Below are 18,536 nucleotides of genomic sequence, written 5' to 3' on the forward strand. Positions count from 1 at the left end.
TATCTATCTATCTATTTTCTGTCATGCCCCCACCAGAGGACAGAAATGTTTTTGCGCCCCCATGATTTGAAATACTATTGAGAAATTGATCATATCTATTTTATTACCTGTACTGTACAGACCGAACTCGAAACTGAAACCAGCAAAATGCAACAAAATGGAGAGTAGTGAAGCATACAAGTGTATTCAAGACTCAAATAGCATGCTGAGTATGACAAATTCATACATGTTAGCACGGCCCACACAGTTCACCGCACCCCCAACAGTGGTCCGGCCCACTATTTGAGAAGCACTGCACTAGCCAAAGGTGCCGTGCTTTAGGTGTGAAGGGGGACCAGAGTGCATAGAGTGAAATGTACTTCAGTTTCAGTGTTAGTCAGGCAGGTACCTGAAGACTTGGGGTCCTCCAGTCGTTTCCTAATTTGCGAGGTGAGGCTCTGGATGAGGGCGTACACCTTGTCACAGGTCTTGACTGGGTTCTGTATGACTTTCATGGAGTTAACCAACGATGGGCTTCCAGTTGGGGCAAGCTGCAACCCAGCGTAAAAAGAAAGATGAATAGGTTACCGTCACATGCAGCAACAGCTAGACCAATGAAGCCCACAAATCACCTTCTGATAGTCATCCTGTGAGAACTCCTGGCTCTTCTGCATGATCTCATGCAGTCGGGCCTTCACCTTCTGCTGGCAGTCGGTCAGTGAGTCGCTGTCGCTGTCCAGCAGGCCATTCATGTTGGCGCTCTTTACCATCTGCACCAGGATGGGAGTCAACTCTCCCTCCAGAGCAAGGAGACCCTGCATGGACAGAATCACCACGTGGCGTTCAGGTGTCAATGTTCAAGAGGTGCGATTTGCCCGTCGTCTTTAATGACCTTGGCGAAAGCAGCCGCCGTCATCTGTACCCGGCCTTCGTCGGAGGCGTAGATCTTCAGGTCGTGGCGGTAAGTGCTGTGCAGGCGAAGGAGGCCGCAGCCGGGGTATCCAGCATAGTCACCTGAAGGGAAACGTCACACAATGCAGTCAATGAAACACCTAAGCTGCTCTGATTGCACCCAAAGGTAGCATAACACAAAACACATGAGGAGGTGCAGCCTCACTTTCAGCTCAAATGCCTCATGATGGATTGGTTAGAATGCTTGCTGAAAAAGCACATTTCACAGTGACAGTGAACGTACCCGTGGAGGTTATAAACAACTTCATGGCCTGCCCAAGCGATACAAGATGCTAAACCTTTGCATGTTAAATGTATTGTATTGTATTTGTATTTGTACTTTATTTATCCCACAGCGGGTCAAATCACACTCTGCCTCATGCATTTGCTTTCAGGCGGATGACAACATGAACTATCTTGAGGCTTCTTTGACTAAGCAGGAGCGACTCGCTTACACCCGATATGGGCTCGACTCCCGTCTCAAATATATACACACTGCATGTGGCATGGTAGCGTTGTTTGGTTGAAACAGTGGTTGCAGAGGAAGTTGAGCAGAGGTGCAGTGGAAGTGATGTATAGTTGAAGTGCAGTAAGATGTCCAGCGCATTTTGCAGTAGATGTAGAGTCATATCGCACCCCACTCTTCTATTCCTGAACCGCTGCACACAAAAGGGCGAAAATGTGACCGCTTTTGTGTTGCCTATGCTATTAGTTTTCTGACAAATACACCACACGGTGGTGCTGCGATTAAACTCTCAAGTGTGACCTCCATAAGTCGGATTGACTTGAAATTTGTCATAACACTCATTGTAATTTTATGATGTTTAAACACAAAATTTGGTACCCACCTTTTAGGGATTGACAAGCCCATGTGTGTAAAATTAGAGCAAGACTGACTGAAAAACATGGCCGCCATCAAGCAAAATGTCCTTGTAATGGCACGGACTTTCTCTTGTATAGCGCTATCTACCTGAAAGTGACTCAAGCGCTTTGACATTGTTAGTACATTTACCTACTAATGGCATAGCATCAGCAGCAACTGGGGGTTCAGTATCTTGCCCAACGATACTTTGACATGGTAAGGGGAGGACGGAGGATTGAACCGGAAACCTTCAGGTTGGGAGATAACCCGTCTGGTGGGACTTAGTAACTATTTGTCCATACTTTAAGTCAGGAGTCAGGAAGCTATGGCTTGGGAGCCAGATGTGGCTCTTTTGATGACTGCATCTGGCTTTTAACCACTTCTTAGAATTTATTTATTTGACATGTTAAAGTAAACCATTACAGAAATCACAGTGTTAAAAATAATGTTCAGAATATAAAACATTCTAATGCATTTAAATCCATCCATCCATATTCTTCCGCAGTGCGCGTGGCCAGAACCAATGCCAGCTGTCCTTCCCATATTTTCCAGGTCAGACACCAAAACCCGATTACTGGATAAGGCGGTAGCCTACCTGGGTCATTGAGAGGTCAGGAAGTAAACTTCCCTCCTTTCATCAAATAGTTAGCAAGCTAATTCTGCAGAGCCAACCCTTTTGACGAAGAAGATGGTAAAAAGAAAGATAAGAAGTACGGTGCAAAACCATGCAGCACTAGAAGTCGCGTTAATGGTAAGACATATTTGATTTATTATTGGATAGCTTCAGTATAACAATGTTATTAAATTAAATTGTTATTAAATAATAAGTCTCTGAATACATTAAGAGACTTATTATATTCTAAAATTGTTGCCTTAAAAATGCACGCATATAGTTGTTTTCAATGGAAACAAAATGTTATATGGCTCTCACAGACATACAATTTAAAATATGTGGCTTTCATGGCTCTCTCAGCCAAAAAGGTTCCCGACCCCTGCTTTAAGTCAATGACCATTAGACTAATGTAGGGGTGTTCAAAGTGCGTCCCGCAACACACTGTACAAATAAAATGTTAAAATAAAAATAAAAAACAGCACAAATTGGATTATGGCTGAATTGTCGATCGTAATAAGAAATAACACAAAGCTTTGCCTTTAAATACATATATATACATATTTTTTTAAACCTTTTTTACAAAAATAAAAAAATCAAAGTAACCCCTATCCTTTAGTGGAAAAGTGTGAACACCCCTGGTGGAATGGTTAGAAAACTATCTGGATATCTGTATTACATGCATGCCAGCATGTCTTCCAAAGCATTTTTTTACTACAACCAAAAGGGGTATCAAAAATGAGAACACCATGATGTGTCTTGGTGTAGCGGTGGTGCATGCCGTGCAGTGAGTGGTGGTGCAGTATGGCTTGCAGTGGAGCCAGTGGGGATGGGGTGCAGGTAAAATATGCTAAAAGCGGAGGTGCAGTTGAAGTGCATTAAAGGTGCATTTGAAGTGCAGGGGTGTGATTAGTGTGAGCTCATTGGTTGCTATTAATTGACACGATAACCTGTCTCACAGCAACACCAACAATCCACAGCAGAGTGAAATGGAGTCAAACTCATGACAGGGACCCAGTTAGTGGAGAGATGATGCGTGTGGAAGAAGAGGAGAAGGAGGAGCCGTGCAACCTGGGGTCACCCTTACCAAAATCAATAGGGGACTCGCAGCCAAGGGCCCGGTGGCTACCGGCTAGTAGTTTACACAGCGCAAAGAGACCGGTGAGGAAAAGAAGAGCAGAGTTAATAGGCAACACTTGTGGTGAAAGAAAGGGGGACAGAAGCGGACAGATTGTGTGGACTTTGTGTGTTTGAGTTTGACATGCACTGATACGCAGAGATTTATGGTAGAGAGAGAGCCTATGAAGAAGATAACAATAGAGAACAGGAATAACCTCAATGATAACCTAGCATGCTTGATGGTGGTGGATAGAAACTGTTTGGAAAAAGGCAGGACCCCTTCCAAAATAAATATTCGGATGGTGATTGAAGGACATGTTTGACATGCACTGGGGTGCACTACAGTAGGAGCAGGTGGTGGAATTGCGCATCCAAAGTGGGTTTGCTTGTCCAATGCCCCCTTTTGTAGCAGCAAGAAGCAAAACTTTTGCTTTAGAACAATGGCAATTGAAGAGAGAAGGGAACGGTTCTGGAGCGGAATCTAATCTCATAATTACAACAGTCACTTTTATTGCAAATGCTGATCTGAAATCGTAGGAGGACGTCAACCTCAAGCTAGCAGGAGGGTCTGAAAGGGAGGAAGGCGAGCCATGTGTGAAAAACAGACATTTTTATGGCCGTCTGAATTACTCGCTGTTTGTCATTTGTGGGTGGTTTTGGAACTTAAACCCCACAACTAGCGGGGGATCTACTGTATTCTCAATGTTTTGGATTATTTTCAGACTTTCAGTTCAGTAATGAGATATGACTGGGATGGACACGCCTCTCAAAGTTAACATTAGTTTGGGCTGTCATCACTCCTTCATTGCTTTCACACTGATTCTGTTCAGTCATGTTTGGATCATTTGTTCTTTTTCCAGTCCCTGCTTGATAAACATTTTATGTGAGTTGTTTAAATAAAATCCAATTTGCTGCTCACCTCACCCATGTTGAGTGTTAAAATACAAATCCAGTTGTCCCTCGCTACGTCGCTGCCTTGCTCTCTCTCTTTTTTTAATTAATTAATTAATAATTAACCGCTGTTTCGTGGTTGACGAAACATGGCCTATTATTAATCAAAAAACATTGAAAGACAAGTCATATGTAGTATTCTGACCACTAGGTGTCAGTAATGTTACATTGATGATTACATTACATTACCTTAACACTGCATGGAGTCAGTCATGGCATGTCCGACATGATTGACTGAAAAAGGATCTCCCCCCATTCCGCATGGAAGTGTTAGGTTTTTGGCTTCTTACTTTGTCTGTCTTCTCCACTTTGTTTGAAACCCTTTATTAAGTTTAGACCAAATAAATTGGAGGCTAACTAGTTATCTCAGTAGCTTGCTATATGCTATGAGCGACGTCCGTCTTGTGTGTCCCTGCAGTGATCCTGTAGCCTGCGCATTAGGGTTGCACAATGTGGTGTAAATAAATGATAACAGGAGTGTAAAGGTGACTTTATGGGTGTTATTTCATGTGTACAGGGCTCTAATAATGGTAAAAAAAACATATGCAGAAATTAATAAACAGGTTTTCTATGCTCTAACTACAAAAACATTCCCTTTATTAATGTTGAATCCTCGAACCAATTAACCGTGATAAACAAGGGATCACTGTACTTATTTATGGGGGACTAAAAACCTGGTTTATCGTCTCAAAAAGAGTATTTCTACCCATCTTTGGCAGCTTTGTGTGTTGCCTACAATTACTAAGTAATAAAAGTGATAATGTACAGATTGGTACATGAAAATATTGATGAAAGTGTTTCTATGTGAAGATTCTAAGTGTGTTTTTTTTCATGTACCTTGACCTCCAGGGTACATGCAGCGAAAGGCCCGACCCAGCTCCTCAGCCTGAACCCGGCCAGCAGGCGTTAGCTCTCCGCCCCACTTGAGGACCAGCAGCAGGGACGGACCCTCCCTCTTGGAGTCTGAACAACAAACAAACATTAACAAGTTTCCATGCTTATTTACACTTGTTTAACTATTTGCTAAGACCGTATGTTATATAGCAGTACAGTAACAGTAAAGTGAACAAGACAAAAATAGCTGACAAAACCTCATAAAAGAGTCTAAGTTTATGCTTAGACTCCCCCAGCAAGCCTTGTAAAGTTCTCTTTATGTTGTACTTGCAGTACCTTACTCCGTCAGTACAATATAAATAAACGTGCCGTGCCTTCACATGCCAGACGATTCTGATGTTGTCTTGTTAGAGGGTGTGGAGGATTTCATCCTACAGTGTTGAAATGCTTTTGTATAATACTGTACACAGGATGTACTGCTCTCGTCGCAATTTAATGAATCCAAAAAAAGATTTTGGTGACTTTTTTTTTTTTTTTTATAAATCAGACAGACACTCTCTGAGCACATCATTCATAGGCATACCTGCACAATCAAACAAAAAATATTACATTCAATATGACCACAACAAAAATAGTTTTATAAATTATTATTCATTGGACGCCAGAATATTTAATTTGATTTCTTTTAATTGAATCTATTTTTCATATGTTCTTAGTCCGTGGCCAGGGGAATTTCCTTACTCAACTGCAGAGAGTAACAGGTGTATTTGCAGTAAATTGTGAATTAGGAAGGGAGGGCCTTTCCATCAATAATAATCCTTAATAATATTAATAAATACCATCAATAAAAATGATAATAAATGTAAGGAGGAAAAACAACTGGTAACAAGGTGTATATTACTACTCCTTTTGGACATGTGGAATTGTGAATTGTAATATGTAATACAGCAGAGGTCACCAACGTTTTTTCTTGCAAGAGCTACTTTTAGAAAATGAAAATGGCCACGAGCTACTCATTTTTGTAGAAATGATTTTCATACCTTATTTCAACCCAAACAAAGCAAATATGCTTGTTTTACCACAATGCTGGTATCCACAACTCACATTTTATGTTTCAGAATACATTTCTTTCTAGTGTTCTCACATTATTAACTGAAAACCTGAATGAAAAGCAGGCTTGCGGGCACCTCATGTGGTCGTGAGGGGCTACCTGGTGCCCGCGGGCACTGTGTTGGTGACCCCTGCAATACAGTATATACCGATGTTCAAATAAAATCAAACCACTACCATTACCAAATCCTACAACAAAAGCCTCAACTTGAGAAAAACAAACATTTGACACGCTTGGGCACCACACAAAAAACATTAAAGGGATAATTCATTTTATTTCTTAAATTACAACATTGAACCCAACTAATATGTTACAAGTTACCTTCCTCTTCGCTGGAGGCTTTAGGCTGTCCGTTACGCAAGTACGTCAACTGGACTTTCCGGTTGATACCTGAGAAGTGACCGTACCTGGTGGGAACACACACACACACACACACACACACATATGTATATACACACACACACAAGCAGAGAGAGGCAGGCAACAGACGATATAATATGCACATACAACACACAGGCAGACACACATACACAATAAATGTAGTTAAAACTAATCTGATTGGACCAAACACAACAAGAAGCATTCCAGTCACCCTCAATAATGCACCAGCAGTGTACTGTGTAGAGTAGTGTAGTGTTAACTACAGTATAGTGTAGTGTATAGTGAAAAATTTAGTGTAAAGTATACTGTAGTATAGTGTTTTGTTGGGCTGTGCAGTGCAGTCGTGTCACGAGATCTCGCGAGATTAAAAGGTGAGATTTCTTGTTCAGAAAATATCTCGCAATAATAAAAAATTCAATCTCATGATAAATGAAATGGGTTCACTCTGTGCATTGGTTCAGCACCTACACGCTTCATATAATACCAGCGAACATAGTGACACCTCTTCTCAGTGATATAGTCGCTTTGTCCCTGGGGAGGAGGTGGGCTGCTAGCATACGCACACAGCAAAAGAGTGGAGCCTCGTACAGGAGCAATGCAAAGTAACATTGAAATCAGGAGGTGGAAAAGGTGCTTGCAAAGCCAAATGCCACAGCCCCCGTGCGGGAATATTAATGATCAACACAAACGAGCCAGTATGCCAAATTTATTTGAAAGTGGTAGTAACATAAAGGCAACAAAACGAACTTGCCCACCTCAAACACATCCACCCGACCCAGTTTTCCCATCTGGGAAAAAAAATTACACAACGAGATGCAGAGCTTTCGTTCTGACAGTCAACACTCACAGAGACGAGCAAAGTAAATGCAAACGGAACAGCGCAAAATGGCTTACGTTCACAGAAAGTCATCGCAAAAGAAATGCTGCTCTTTATTACAGTTGAAAAGCCAGCATTTCAAAAAATTCTTTAAAAGTTAGATAGTACGAATTGCCTGTGAAAAACATGGCATGTGAGAATTGCACAATATTTTTATGTTTTGTAAATTTCGTAAAAAGGCTTAAGAAACGGCTAAAGTATTCAAAAAGAAAGCTCTGTTATTATTAGCATCAATATTTCAGCTTTATCGCTTTACATTGTGCCTTTTTGCCCTATTTTTTTTTTTTTTTTTTTTTTTACATTTAAATTTTTTTTAATTGGCAGACCGGGGTGGTGGTTCCCTTTTTAAGAAGTGGGACCGGAGGGTGTGCTCCAACTATTGTGGAATCAGCCTTCCTGTACCTCTATTCGGGGCTTATGGAGAGGAGGTTGCGCTGGATAGTTCAATCTTGAATTCAGGAGGAGCAGTGTGGTTTTTGTACTGCTCGTGGAACGGTGGACCAACTCAACACTCTCGGCAGGGTCCTTGAGGGTGCCTTGGAGTTTGCCCAACCATTCCACATGTGTTTTGTGGACTTGGAGAAGGCATTCAACCACATTCTTTGAGGAATTCTGTGGGGTGTACTCCGGGAATATCGGGTACCAGACCACCTAATTCACGCTGTTTGTTCCCTGTATGACCAGAGTTTGGTTCGCATTGCCGGCAATAAGTTGAACCCGTTTCCAGTGAGGGTTGGACTGCGCCAGGGCTGCCCTTTGTCACCGATTCTGTTCATTACTTTTATGGACAGAATTTTTAGGTGCAGCCAGGGCGTTGACGGTATCTAATTTGGTGGCTGCAGGATTGAGTCTCTGCTTTTTGCAGATGATGTGGACCTGCTGGCTTCATCGAGCAATGACCTTCAACTCTCACTGGATCGGTTTGCAGCAAAGTGTGAAGCGGCTGGGATGAGAATCGGCACCTCCAAGTCAGAGTCCATGGTTCTCCCTCAGAAAAGGGTTGTTTCCCATCTCCAGTTCGGGGATGAGATCCTGCCCCAAGTGGAGGAGTTTAAATATCTAGGGGTCTTGTTCACGAGTGAAGGAAGGATGGAATGTGAGATCGACAGGCAAACTGGTGCAGCATCTGCAGTGATGCGGACTCTGCATCGGCCCGTTGTGGTGAAGAGGGAGCTGAGCCGAAACGCAAAGCTCTCAATATACCGGTCAATCTACGTTCCTACCCTCACCTATGGTCATGAGCTTTGGGTAGTGGCCTAAATGACAAGATCGCAGGTAAAAGTGGCCGAAATGAGTTTTCTCCATAGGGTGGCTGGGCTCTCCCTTAGAGATAAGGTGAGAAGCACTGTCATCCGGGAGAAACTTGGAGTAGAACCGCTGCTCCTCCACAAAGAGAGGAGCCAGATGAGGTGGCTTGGGCGCCTCCCTGGGGAGGTGTTCAGGTCACATCCGACTGGTGGGAGGCCTCGGGAAAGACCCAGGACACGCTGGAGAGACTTTGCTTCTCAACTGGCCTGGGAACTCCTCGGGGTCCGCCATGAGGAGTTGGACAAAGTAATCAGGGAGAGGGAAGTCTAGATTTCCTTGCTTAGGCTGCTGCCCCCGCAATCCTACCTCGGATAAGCGGATGGATGGATGGATTTTATTTTATTTCTACAATGTGTTGAGCTGCAAATGTCCCCCGGGGCTGGACTTTGGACACCCCTACTTTTATAGGTCTTTGTCAGGGTTAGGCTGAGAGCAATGACGCATTCAAGTGTACCCAAGGGTCAAAATGCATGCAGAGTACGAAAAACATGAACCTACATGTGGGCAGGTCTGGCTCACATAGCTTTTATAAACGACTGTGCTCATTTACTCCAATTAAAACATGTAAATGTTTAATTAAGTGTGCATACAGGTGTGCACATAACACTGTTGTCTATGAGCTGAAATGTGTGTATCCCTTCCCACCGCAACCCAGCTCGTACAGCAGACTCTTGCACTGCGTCATTAACTTGATTATCTTCTGCACTTTTAGACCTTTAATCTTTCGCCCAGTTGATAATGATTGGATAAACGTGAAGGTTGCTGGTTGACTAGACTAAATATGACATATTAGCTGATTTAGAGTCACCATCACACGTGATGAGAGCCACATGCAGCAGCATCGCACACACACCACTGAGTTTACACACATCAACATGTGACTGTGCACCACCGTATTTGTTGTGTGTGTGCGCCGTGTTAACACATTAATGAATGAGAGTTAATGGAGTTGGTGCAAAATATCCAGACAATCCAGAGTGTGTTTCTCGAAGAGAGCAATGTTCAAGGAGGAGCTTGGTGAACATCAGAGGGAGCATGCAGGCATGTTCCTAATATTTTGCACGCTAAATGTGTGCTAAAGAATGAAAAGGGAGATGGTGCGTACTGAGTGTCAATCAAGCTGGATTCCCTTGTGGAGAGAAAGAAGGAGGGATGGGAGGGCGGACACAGGGAGGAAGAGAAGATGGTTAGAGACAAATGAGGGTGGAAGATGGAGAACCAACGGACCCGAGTGAATGGATGATGGCATGTATGCGTGCATTTTTGTGGGAGAGGCGGGGCTTCTCACATCTCCAGAACGGTCTTGAGTTGCTCCAATTTGGACTTCTTCTCCTCAATCTCGCAGTCGTTATGTTGGCCGAGTTCGAGCAGCAGCAGACGAGCAATGTCCAGCACCTCCTGAAAAAAGTCACAATATGGGAGGTGTTCACAAAACATATATATATTATAATAAAGATACTTGGTGCGGGTGGATAAGCGTTCATGTTTTTGTCATGTGGAGGGTTAGGCTGCGCAATAAAGAATGAATGCATATAGTAAGGACTTGATTGGACAGTTTTTGTGATGGCAAAGAGGGAAGTGTAATGATAACCACAGACCCAGAAATGGACGCCATCAGTTATGCATTAGTATTTAAAAAAAAAAAAAGTGTAATAAAAAACATACAAAAAACATCTCATGAGTGAGATTAGGTCCACGAGACGGGGCGAGATTTTTACATTTATTTCAAGAAAAGTACAATGATAAATGACTGGACCAACAAACTTTTTATTTAACCGAGTCACAAAATAATGCAGGTGCGTTTGGAAATGTTTATTGTCCCACAAATTGACGCTAAAACACACTGCTCAAAAAAAATTAGAGGAACACTTCGAAAACACATCAGATCTAAACTGGGGAAAAAATATCTTTCCTGATAATAAGTGGGTGATGTATTAGTAACAAAATGATGCCACATAATTTGATAGAGCAAGCAGCAATAAATAAGTCATAAAAAATTGCTGTTTTTCATAAAAAATTGCAGACGCAGCAGCAGCACAACATAGTGGCGGCAGCCCGCCCTCCCATGCATTTCACCACCACAGCTTCAAAAAAACATCAGAACATCTATTTGTTTTGATCTGACAAATGTTAAGTAACTTTGATCAAATGTACAAGTAGAATTCCTACAGCTTCTGCTTGGACATTCAACTGTTCCACTCCGATGGAAAAAAACAGCACATCACTCGCTGACGCAGACAACACCAGGTCAGTTGTTTTGCAAGGTTTATAGTGTGCACTTAAGCTGTGGTTCCAATCATGCCTTGTGCACTGCCACTTCCATAATATACTGTATTATCATTCATAGTAGCGATGCAATAGTTCACAGCCTGATTGGCTTCTGGCTGCCCTGTTCTCACATCACATTTCAATCTCATGACACCCCTAAAACATACTTCTTGTACACGAGTATACTTCGAGTATACTTCTTGTATACTTCGTAGTACACGAGTATTTCTCTTTCCATTATTTCCTATCAGAACATTTGCTTTGAAGTCAACCAGTTTCAATAATTTGCCTCTCTTATGTATCTAATTAAGCTGCCCACAATATATGGGCATGAGGTGCAGCTCACCTGCAGTTGTTTTGGTTTTTTCAGCTTGAGCTTTCCCGACTTATAACCGCCGCACTTCTCAAACAGCTCAAAGAATCTGAGAGGGTTGGGCAAACACATGAAAAACAACGTAAATTGTACACCTTGGCATAATTCTTTTTACTGTGGATGTAAACAATCTTTAAACTATAAATACGTACAGAGGATGTCGGACCTCCATTTTCATTTTTTGCTTTGGTGTGCGGTCTCCATGGCGAATGATGGCGATAACGCAGCGCAGCTCCATCCTGCATTATCAGCAAATTGGATTAAATGAGGTGGAATAACTCAATTACTTTTCTAATTTGACAGTGGAGAACACACACACGGCTCATCACAGCCTGTTTGTGTGCCGCTTGTGTGTTTACTGTTTTGTTTTGTTGTTGTTTAGTATAGGCAGTATATTCTCACAGTAAAATTTATGTGAAAAAAGTCTCATGGTCTTCACTGATCAATAATAATAACAATAACCATAATAATATCAATAATAATAGATTAATTATTATTATTACTATTATTATTGTTAGTGTTCAATAGGTTGAGGTAAAAAAAAAAAAGATATATTTATGAAACGAATAAAATAAAATTAATAAAATAAAAAAAACTAAAAAAATGTGACTCCGGAATTTACATAGTTCTAAAAAATCCACACAGTTTAAAAATATTTTTATAAAATGTTAAAATTTTAACTCAATTTATAAGAAATAATGTGCCAGTCTTTCATTTTTCATGTAATTATTTCCTTCAGTATTTAATATCCAATATTTCTCCTCAAAATGAAATCATTTGAATTAATAACACATCTGAATATTTTCATATTATCTGAGCATGTTTCTACATACATAGTTCCTGAGGTTGTTGGTACGATGGGGATGTCTTCAGCCTCCATTGGGATGGACCAGGGGATGTGGAATTGAGGTGCCAACTCTCTCATCACCATGTTCCTGGAGAGACAAAGAAAAAATACCCTTAAACTCACAACATGTCACTCATGCAACGGAGTCTTCAGTTGGCCACTTAAGCTCTAATTCAATTTGGACACAATTCGTTTTGCCCGCAAGAAGTTAATCCAAGAACTCATGGGATTGTTAAGCACCTTAGGAATTCTGTTAACACGCACCCTGGCTCCCATTTCCAGCACGGCGCATGTTCCGGCAGTCAAATTTACGAGTGTGCCTGGATGGATGGCGTGATAAATCAAAAGCCAACTAAAGCCGCAAAGCTGTCAGCGGAATCCCAACGAGCTGTCCTGACTTCTGAATGAATTACACGCGGTTGCTTGCAGGCACAAAAAACACAGCTAAGCACCTTTGATATGACAAACATAAACAAACAGCATAATAATGACACCATAGATTGAAAATGCAATTTTTTAGGTTTTGGGAGGGCATTCTGACAGGTTGCACACCAATTGAGCGCTCCCTCCTGCACGTTTTAGAGCAGCCAGCTAAAGGATGCTTACCCCAGCACCTTGGCACAGTCATCGTAATACTTCATGGAGTTCTTGACAAAGCTGAAGCCATTGACGTCACAAACAAATGAGTGGCCGTTGGCTCGGAGCAGGTCGAAGCCGCACACTGTTTGCTGGAGTCCCACAGCAGCAAAGATGCAGAGTAAAAGTACACAATAAAATGGATTACAATCTCTCAGTACAACTTGGTGGAAACATGGCATGGATGTTTATTGTTTACCTTGAAGGCCAGGCAGACCTTGCGAGCCACTAGCTTCTCCATGGCGGTCAGCATGACCGGGTATCGGATTTCCTTCCCTTCGCTGTCCCGCTCCACCTTCCCATCAAGGGCAGGTGACTTCCGGGCTTCGGCATGAGCGTAGTCCGGACCCACTGTGTACACCTGCGGAACACAGGTTGATCTCTGGACCTCAAAAACCTTCAAAATTGATCAACATTTGACTTCAACCTCAGTACCTTCACATCGGTACCATCTGTGGGCATGAACTCCTCGTAGATGTAAGATCCCGTCTTCCGGACACTGCTCTCTGGGGAGTACACGCTGCTTCGACTCCCGATCTTGAAGTAGTGAGGAAGCGGGGAAACAAAAAATAAGATAAACAATTTCATTCCGTTCCACCAGCGCACTTCCTGCCATCATGTTAGTGACTTGGTGTTCTGTCTGGTACCAGTGGCCTCTATCTCACAGAGAATCTGCCACATTAGCGCCTCAAAGACGCAACAGTATATTGTAACAAGATAGCGATGAATGCTTTCAACACAACAGGATGGGAGAAGTAAGCCTCAATCAGCCTCGGTATAACGTAAGACCTTTTTACACAGCCACCATCCTGCCTCGGATACTACATCCAAAGACGGCAAATTCAGGTTGTTATATCGACCTCCATTGCTGAAAAAGGTGGGAAATTCCTGACTTTGATAGGCTTTTTCAGTGCTGCTGAACGAGTGGGCCGCATGCCCCCTATGGGGCGGGGTGAGGTGTGTTCGGCGCAAGGGGCAGGATGGACTCTCTTAATTAATGTTGCACTGCTCTTGCTAACGTTTGGTCTCTATTTGCTAGCTCAGCTGGCAGATTAGAGGTTCCCGATAAAGACACCAGTTTGAGTGTGCGGCATTCAACATAAAACGAAATGCATTTAAACAAGCGCAATGCTAATTTACATTGGAAATCCCATATACGCTCTAGTGGCTACAATTAGCGATTGACATGGCAATTTCAAACACCTCCAAATATGGCAACTGAATTTCTGAAAATTAATTCTGTCCACCGGACAGAGAACAATTGGGAACCACTGGTCTGTATGAAAAGGGGCTACTGATTTCTTGAATCAAAGAACCAGGCGACCAGGGAACAACCGAAAAATGGGGAGTTTCATTACCTTTCTAAAGAGCCTCTGGCTGCCGCCACCTGCAGACGTTGGGTAGTAGATGTAGACATTGTGGTCCTCAGCACACACAGGCTTCTCCACAAAGGGTTTGGGGAACACCTCACCGTTCACCTCCACGTGGTCCTCCCCTTCCACCAGGTTGCACTCTGAAACAAGGCCACGCTATGGTAATATCTCCGGGATATGCTCCAAAATAATTCCACTGAGCTCCGTTTTGTCTACGAAAATCTACCACAAACCTTACCTTCAGGATTGTCGGGGTCTCGGTTGAGCACAGCGTAGCGAGGTAGGTCGATGCCCTCTTCTTGGAGGATGCGGTACACTTCCCTCCTGAGGCAACAATCACACAACAAAAGATGTGTTTTCCATTGGAGTTCATCCATTCATACATATACAGTAGGTGACAACACAAATTAGTGTATTATTGAATAATAAAACACCTCATTAAAAATAATTTTATTTTATTTTCAAAATATGCAGACTAAAAATGAGCTGCGGGGTCAAAAATGGCCCCTGGGGCGCACTTAGGACACCCCTGGCTTATACGGTTTGGGGTATGGGCAGAAGCTGGAGCCTACCTCAGCTGGCCTAGTCACATGGGGCAATGAATGGAAATGAATCCCACGCCAGCCTTATGATAGCCAGTTATGTGAATCACTACGCTTCCAATGCCCCTAGTATAGGTCATGTGGTGTTTTTTGTATAGCTCTACCTTTTAGGTACCCCACCCCTGTGCTTTCACACTTTCACGATTTGACGATGGAATAAAAATACCCAATGGATCCTGACATAATAAAGTCCATCCCATCTATTTTCTATGTGGCTTGTCTCTAAGCTCTGCTTAGTACCTCCTTAAAATCCAACTGTGCAAAATGCTAATTTGTGCAATTTTTCAACTGGTCTTAAAATTTTGACCAGGAGTGTATAGACAATGCATGTGTGGTTGACTGCGTGTACGTGTGTGTGTGTGTGCGTGCATGTGTGTACCTGTCTTGTATGAAATACTGCATGTTGAGGTCGTTGACGAGCAGTGGATTCCGGAGTTTGGCGTATTCCACAGCTTTGTCCAGAGGGAAACCTAGACAAGCGGTACATTACATTTTAAACACATTTTTGCTACAACATACCTTACTTATAGTCAGTCTTGTATATAGCATTTTGACGAGTAAACAGCAAAATACCTTTTCGTAATGCATTTTTCCATGACTCTATTATGAGAATAGAAAAAGTCTCAACAACCTCATATGACAATGACTCACATGTTCATGACTTTGTCCTGTAGCTTGATACATTATAGTTTAGAAATGAGTATACCCCTGTGAAAATGGCAGGAAAAATAACTATTTACTGTGTTTTATTCAACTTTAACTGAATTTAAATCAAACACGGGGTCACCTGCCAGCATTAGCAAAAGAATTATTTCTAAGAGATTGAATTGATGAGGTAATATTTTTCTAAATATAGTTCATGGTACTAATATAATTTAAAGCTATATAAATAAAGAAGCAATATTAGCATCAATTGACTGTACAGTGTATAGTAGTATATTTGTATAGCATGTTTTATTAAATGTAAAATATAAATAAATTAATGAAAACTTCTAATTTAGTTACTATAATAATCATTGCATTTCTTCTGACATGTTTTCTTGAATATATTTTATAATTAATATTATTTTATAATAATATTAATTTTAAATATTATTTCAAATGGAGTAAACATTATAACATTATAATTACATTTCTATAATGCATACTAAACACTACTATAATAAATTGATTCATTTTTTTTGTGATTATCCATGTGATGATATATTATTTATTATACATATTAAATATATTTAATATTTCAATTAAAATGGTATACGTTTTTTTATTCTACGTATTAGAATGTTTTTGAGATGGTAAATTTAAAAAAATGGCCACAAAGTGCCAGATTATCAGTGTAATGGATACTTTTTATCGTTCACATGTACTCTTGATACTGGAAAAGCCTTGAGAGCCAGGGAGTAGTGTTTAGAAGCATTAGTTTATGGGATCGATCGAAGATTTAAAAGTAACATTTCTCATGTAGATAAGACGGTAAAAAGTTACCTTTGGAGTGGAAGGAGATGAGGCAGTCACACAGCGGCCATTTGTCCACGGGCTCCTCCAGGATGACGTCCTCAGGGAAAATGACCACTTCGATGTAGTCAAACTTGCAGAGGCGCTCCAGGATCTGCGTCATGGGCTTGGACTTGGACTTCTTCATCATGCAGCAGATGCCCACCACGATCTGTCGCTCGGACGGCTGGCGAAGGTGGAGGACGAAACTCTTATTATCTAACCGACAGTAGCTATATAAATACAGTATGTATTTGTACAACAATTTGATATGTAAATGTCTGTAATCGAATTGTATTATTTATTTAGTTTTTTAAATTTCTGGTGTTCCTGAATAGCACTAAATGGCGCCCAGATACCACCAGTGCTACTCGTTAGGGCTGGGCGATATATCAATATTTTAAAAATATCGATATTTACTTTAAGCACGATATCAAAACCAACCATATCATTGATATCTATATAGACTGGATTTGCACTGTATCTCCCTCATCCCTGCATGCAGAAGGAGGGAGAAGGGGCGGAGCAGAAGCCCGGCGGCTCCAGTCGAAGCGACAGAATCTGCAGTGGAAGAATTAGTCAGCAAGGGATAAGCGGTAGCTCAGTAATGTGGAGGTACTTCGAATTCAGAGCATAAAAAAAGCAAAGTGGTGTCTTAAAGAGGTGTCTTATCACATTGCTAAGATGTGGTCACCGGAAAAAACGGCTTTAAAACCCTGCTAAAAACGATGGACTCGCGATGTCCAGCGAGCTTCGCAGTCAAAATTATTTAGCACAACAAGCTCTACCACAAATGTTCAAAGAAAGTTAGACAGACAGTTGCTAAGCCTGATGCAGTTGACAGGTTGGTCTTCCTGGCACAAAATAAGGACATGCTTGTGTCTTCTAAAAATGTTTACCTAAAAAAATATATATAATAATAATACTACTGCTCAATTTAAAGTATTTTTGAGTTGCTGACATTTTAAAATTTCCTCTTAAATCGGGCACTCCTTCATATTTTGTTCTTTTGTTATTAGCTGAGGATTTGAGCGTAGCTAAAAGGTATAAAAAAGATTATATTTGACTTTTCTATATTGATTTCAAAAAGAGAATGGCCTACTTTATTTTAGAGGCTATTTTTAGATTAAGATTTTTTATGTGCATCTTGCATGACACTTTAAAAACATCCTCATGTAAAGTATTTATTTTAATAAAACAACTCGACACGCATATTTGGCTTTGACTTTGTCTAAACTCACTTTGCTTAAAAATTAACGGGATATATATCGTATATCGATATTCAGCCTAAATATATCGAGATATGAGTTTTGGTCCATATTGCCCAGCCCTACTACTCTTGCCACAGTTTGACAATACATGACATGGTAGGCTGACTAGTAGCAACCTTAACAGACTTTTGACACCAACTTACAGACTCGTCGTCCTCATCCTCCATGCCGTCTTCTCGGAACATGTCAATCTTCATGTCCGACTCCATGTGGCGCACGTCTGACTGGTCATCTTCCACCGAGGCAGAGTCTGCGCTGCTCCGCCTCTGACCTTCTCCGACTCCTGGTCCAAGGCCGTCACAGGGCTGGGACATCACTTATGTAACATGGCCGTGTCGGGATTAAGTTGCGGACTAGGAGTTCCACAGTTCCACAGTTCTTGGGTACCAAGGAGATCTGTCCTGCTTTTCTGAGGAACGTGGCGTGCCGAGTTTGAACCATGTGACCAATATCCAGAGCAGTAGAATTGATGATCCTGGCTCTAAAATGACAGTCTGTGTCAGGACAGCAAAGTTCTGGCCCTGAAGACTAACATGTCCAAGTCTGGAAGCGAGGTAAACTTCACATTGAAGCACTCCCTAGCGACACAAAGATAAAAAACTGTGAAAGTTGAGCAACACTTGAGCAACTGTGTAAGGCGCAGGTCGGCGTAGCATTGCCAAATCCATCATTTGTGAAAAGCAACCTAG

The 18,536-nt window shown here is 41.7% G+C and overlaps 1 protein-coding gene across 16 annotated transcripts in view; it reads right to left on the reverse strand.

Annotated features, from left to right (window-relative positions):
• Positions 1–18,536, reverse strand: part of LOC129180911 (inositol hexakisphosphate and diphosphoinositol-pentakisphosphate kinase 2-like) — a 43,501-nt gene that overhangs the window by 19,661 nt on the left and 5,304 nt on the right. For 15 of the 16 annotated variants that reach the window (XR_008570323.1, XR_008570322.1, XR_008570320.1 and 12 more), the window contains exons 2-18: positions 17,991–18,425; positions 16,568–16,763; positions 15,462–15,552; positions 14,719–14,804; positions 14,466–14,620; positions 13,543–13,644; positions 13,307–13,468; positions 13,078–13,199; positions 12,458–12,559; positions 11,777–11,863; positions 11,598–11,673; positions 10,272–10,381; positions 6,739–6,824; positions 5,310–5,435; positions 872–993; positions 612–794; positions 389–530 (exon numbers count right to left, since the gene is read on the reverse strand). Coding sequence is in view for 12 of the 16 variants with exons in the window: in XM_054775255.1 (XP_054631230.1) it covers positions 389–530; positions 612–794; positions 872–993; positions 5,310–5,435; positions 6,739–6,824; positions 10,272–10,381; positions 11,598–11,673; positions 11,777–11,863; positions 12,458–12,559; positions 13,078–13,199; positions 13,307–13,468; positions 13,543–13,644; positions 14,466–14,620; positions 14,719–14,804; positions 15,462–15,552; positions 16,568–16,763; positions 17,991–18,161 (2,119 nt within the window). In the remaining 4 variants the exon portion in view is untranslated. The remainder of the gene's footprint in view (positions 1–388; positions 531–611; positions 795–871; positions 994–5,309; positions 5,436–6,738; positions 6,825–10,271; positions 10,382–11,597; positions 11,674–11,776; positions 11,864–12,457; positions 12,560–13,077; positions 13,200–13,306; positions 13,469–13,542; positions 13,645–14,465; positions 14,621–14,718; positions 14,805–15,461; positions 15,553–16,567; positions 16,764–17,990; positions 18,426–18,536) is intronic. The other variant, XM_054775248.1, reaches the window with a different exon arrangement.

This window comes from Dunckerocampus dactyliophorus, chromosome 5, assembly GCF_027744805.1.
Source record: "Dunckerocampus dactyliophorus isolate RoL2022-P2 chromosome 5, RoL_Ddac_1.1, whole genome shotgun sequence".
NCBI lineage: Eukaryota > Metazoa > Chordata > Actinopteri > Syngnathiformes > Syngnathidae > Dunckerocampus > Dunckerocampus dactyliophorus.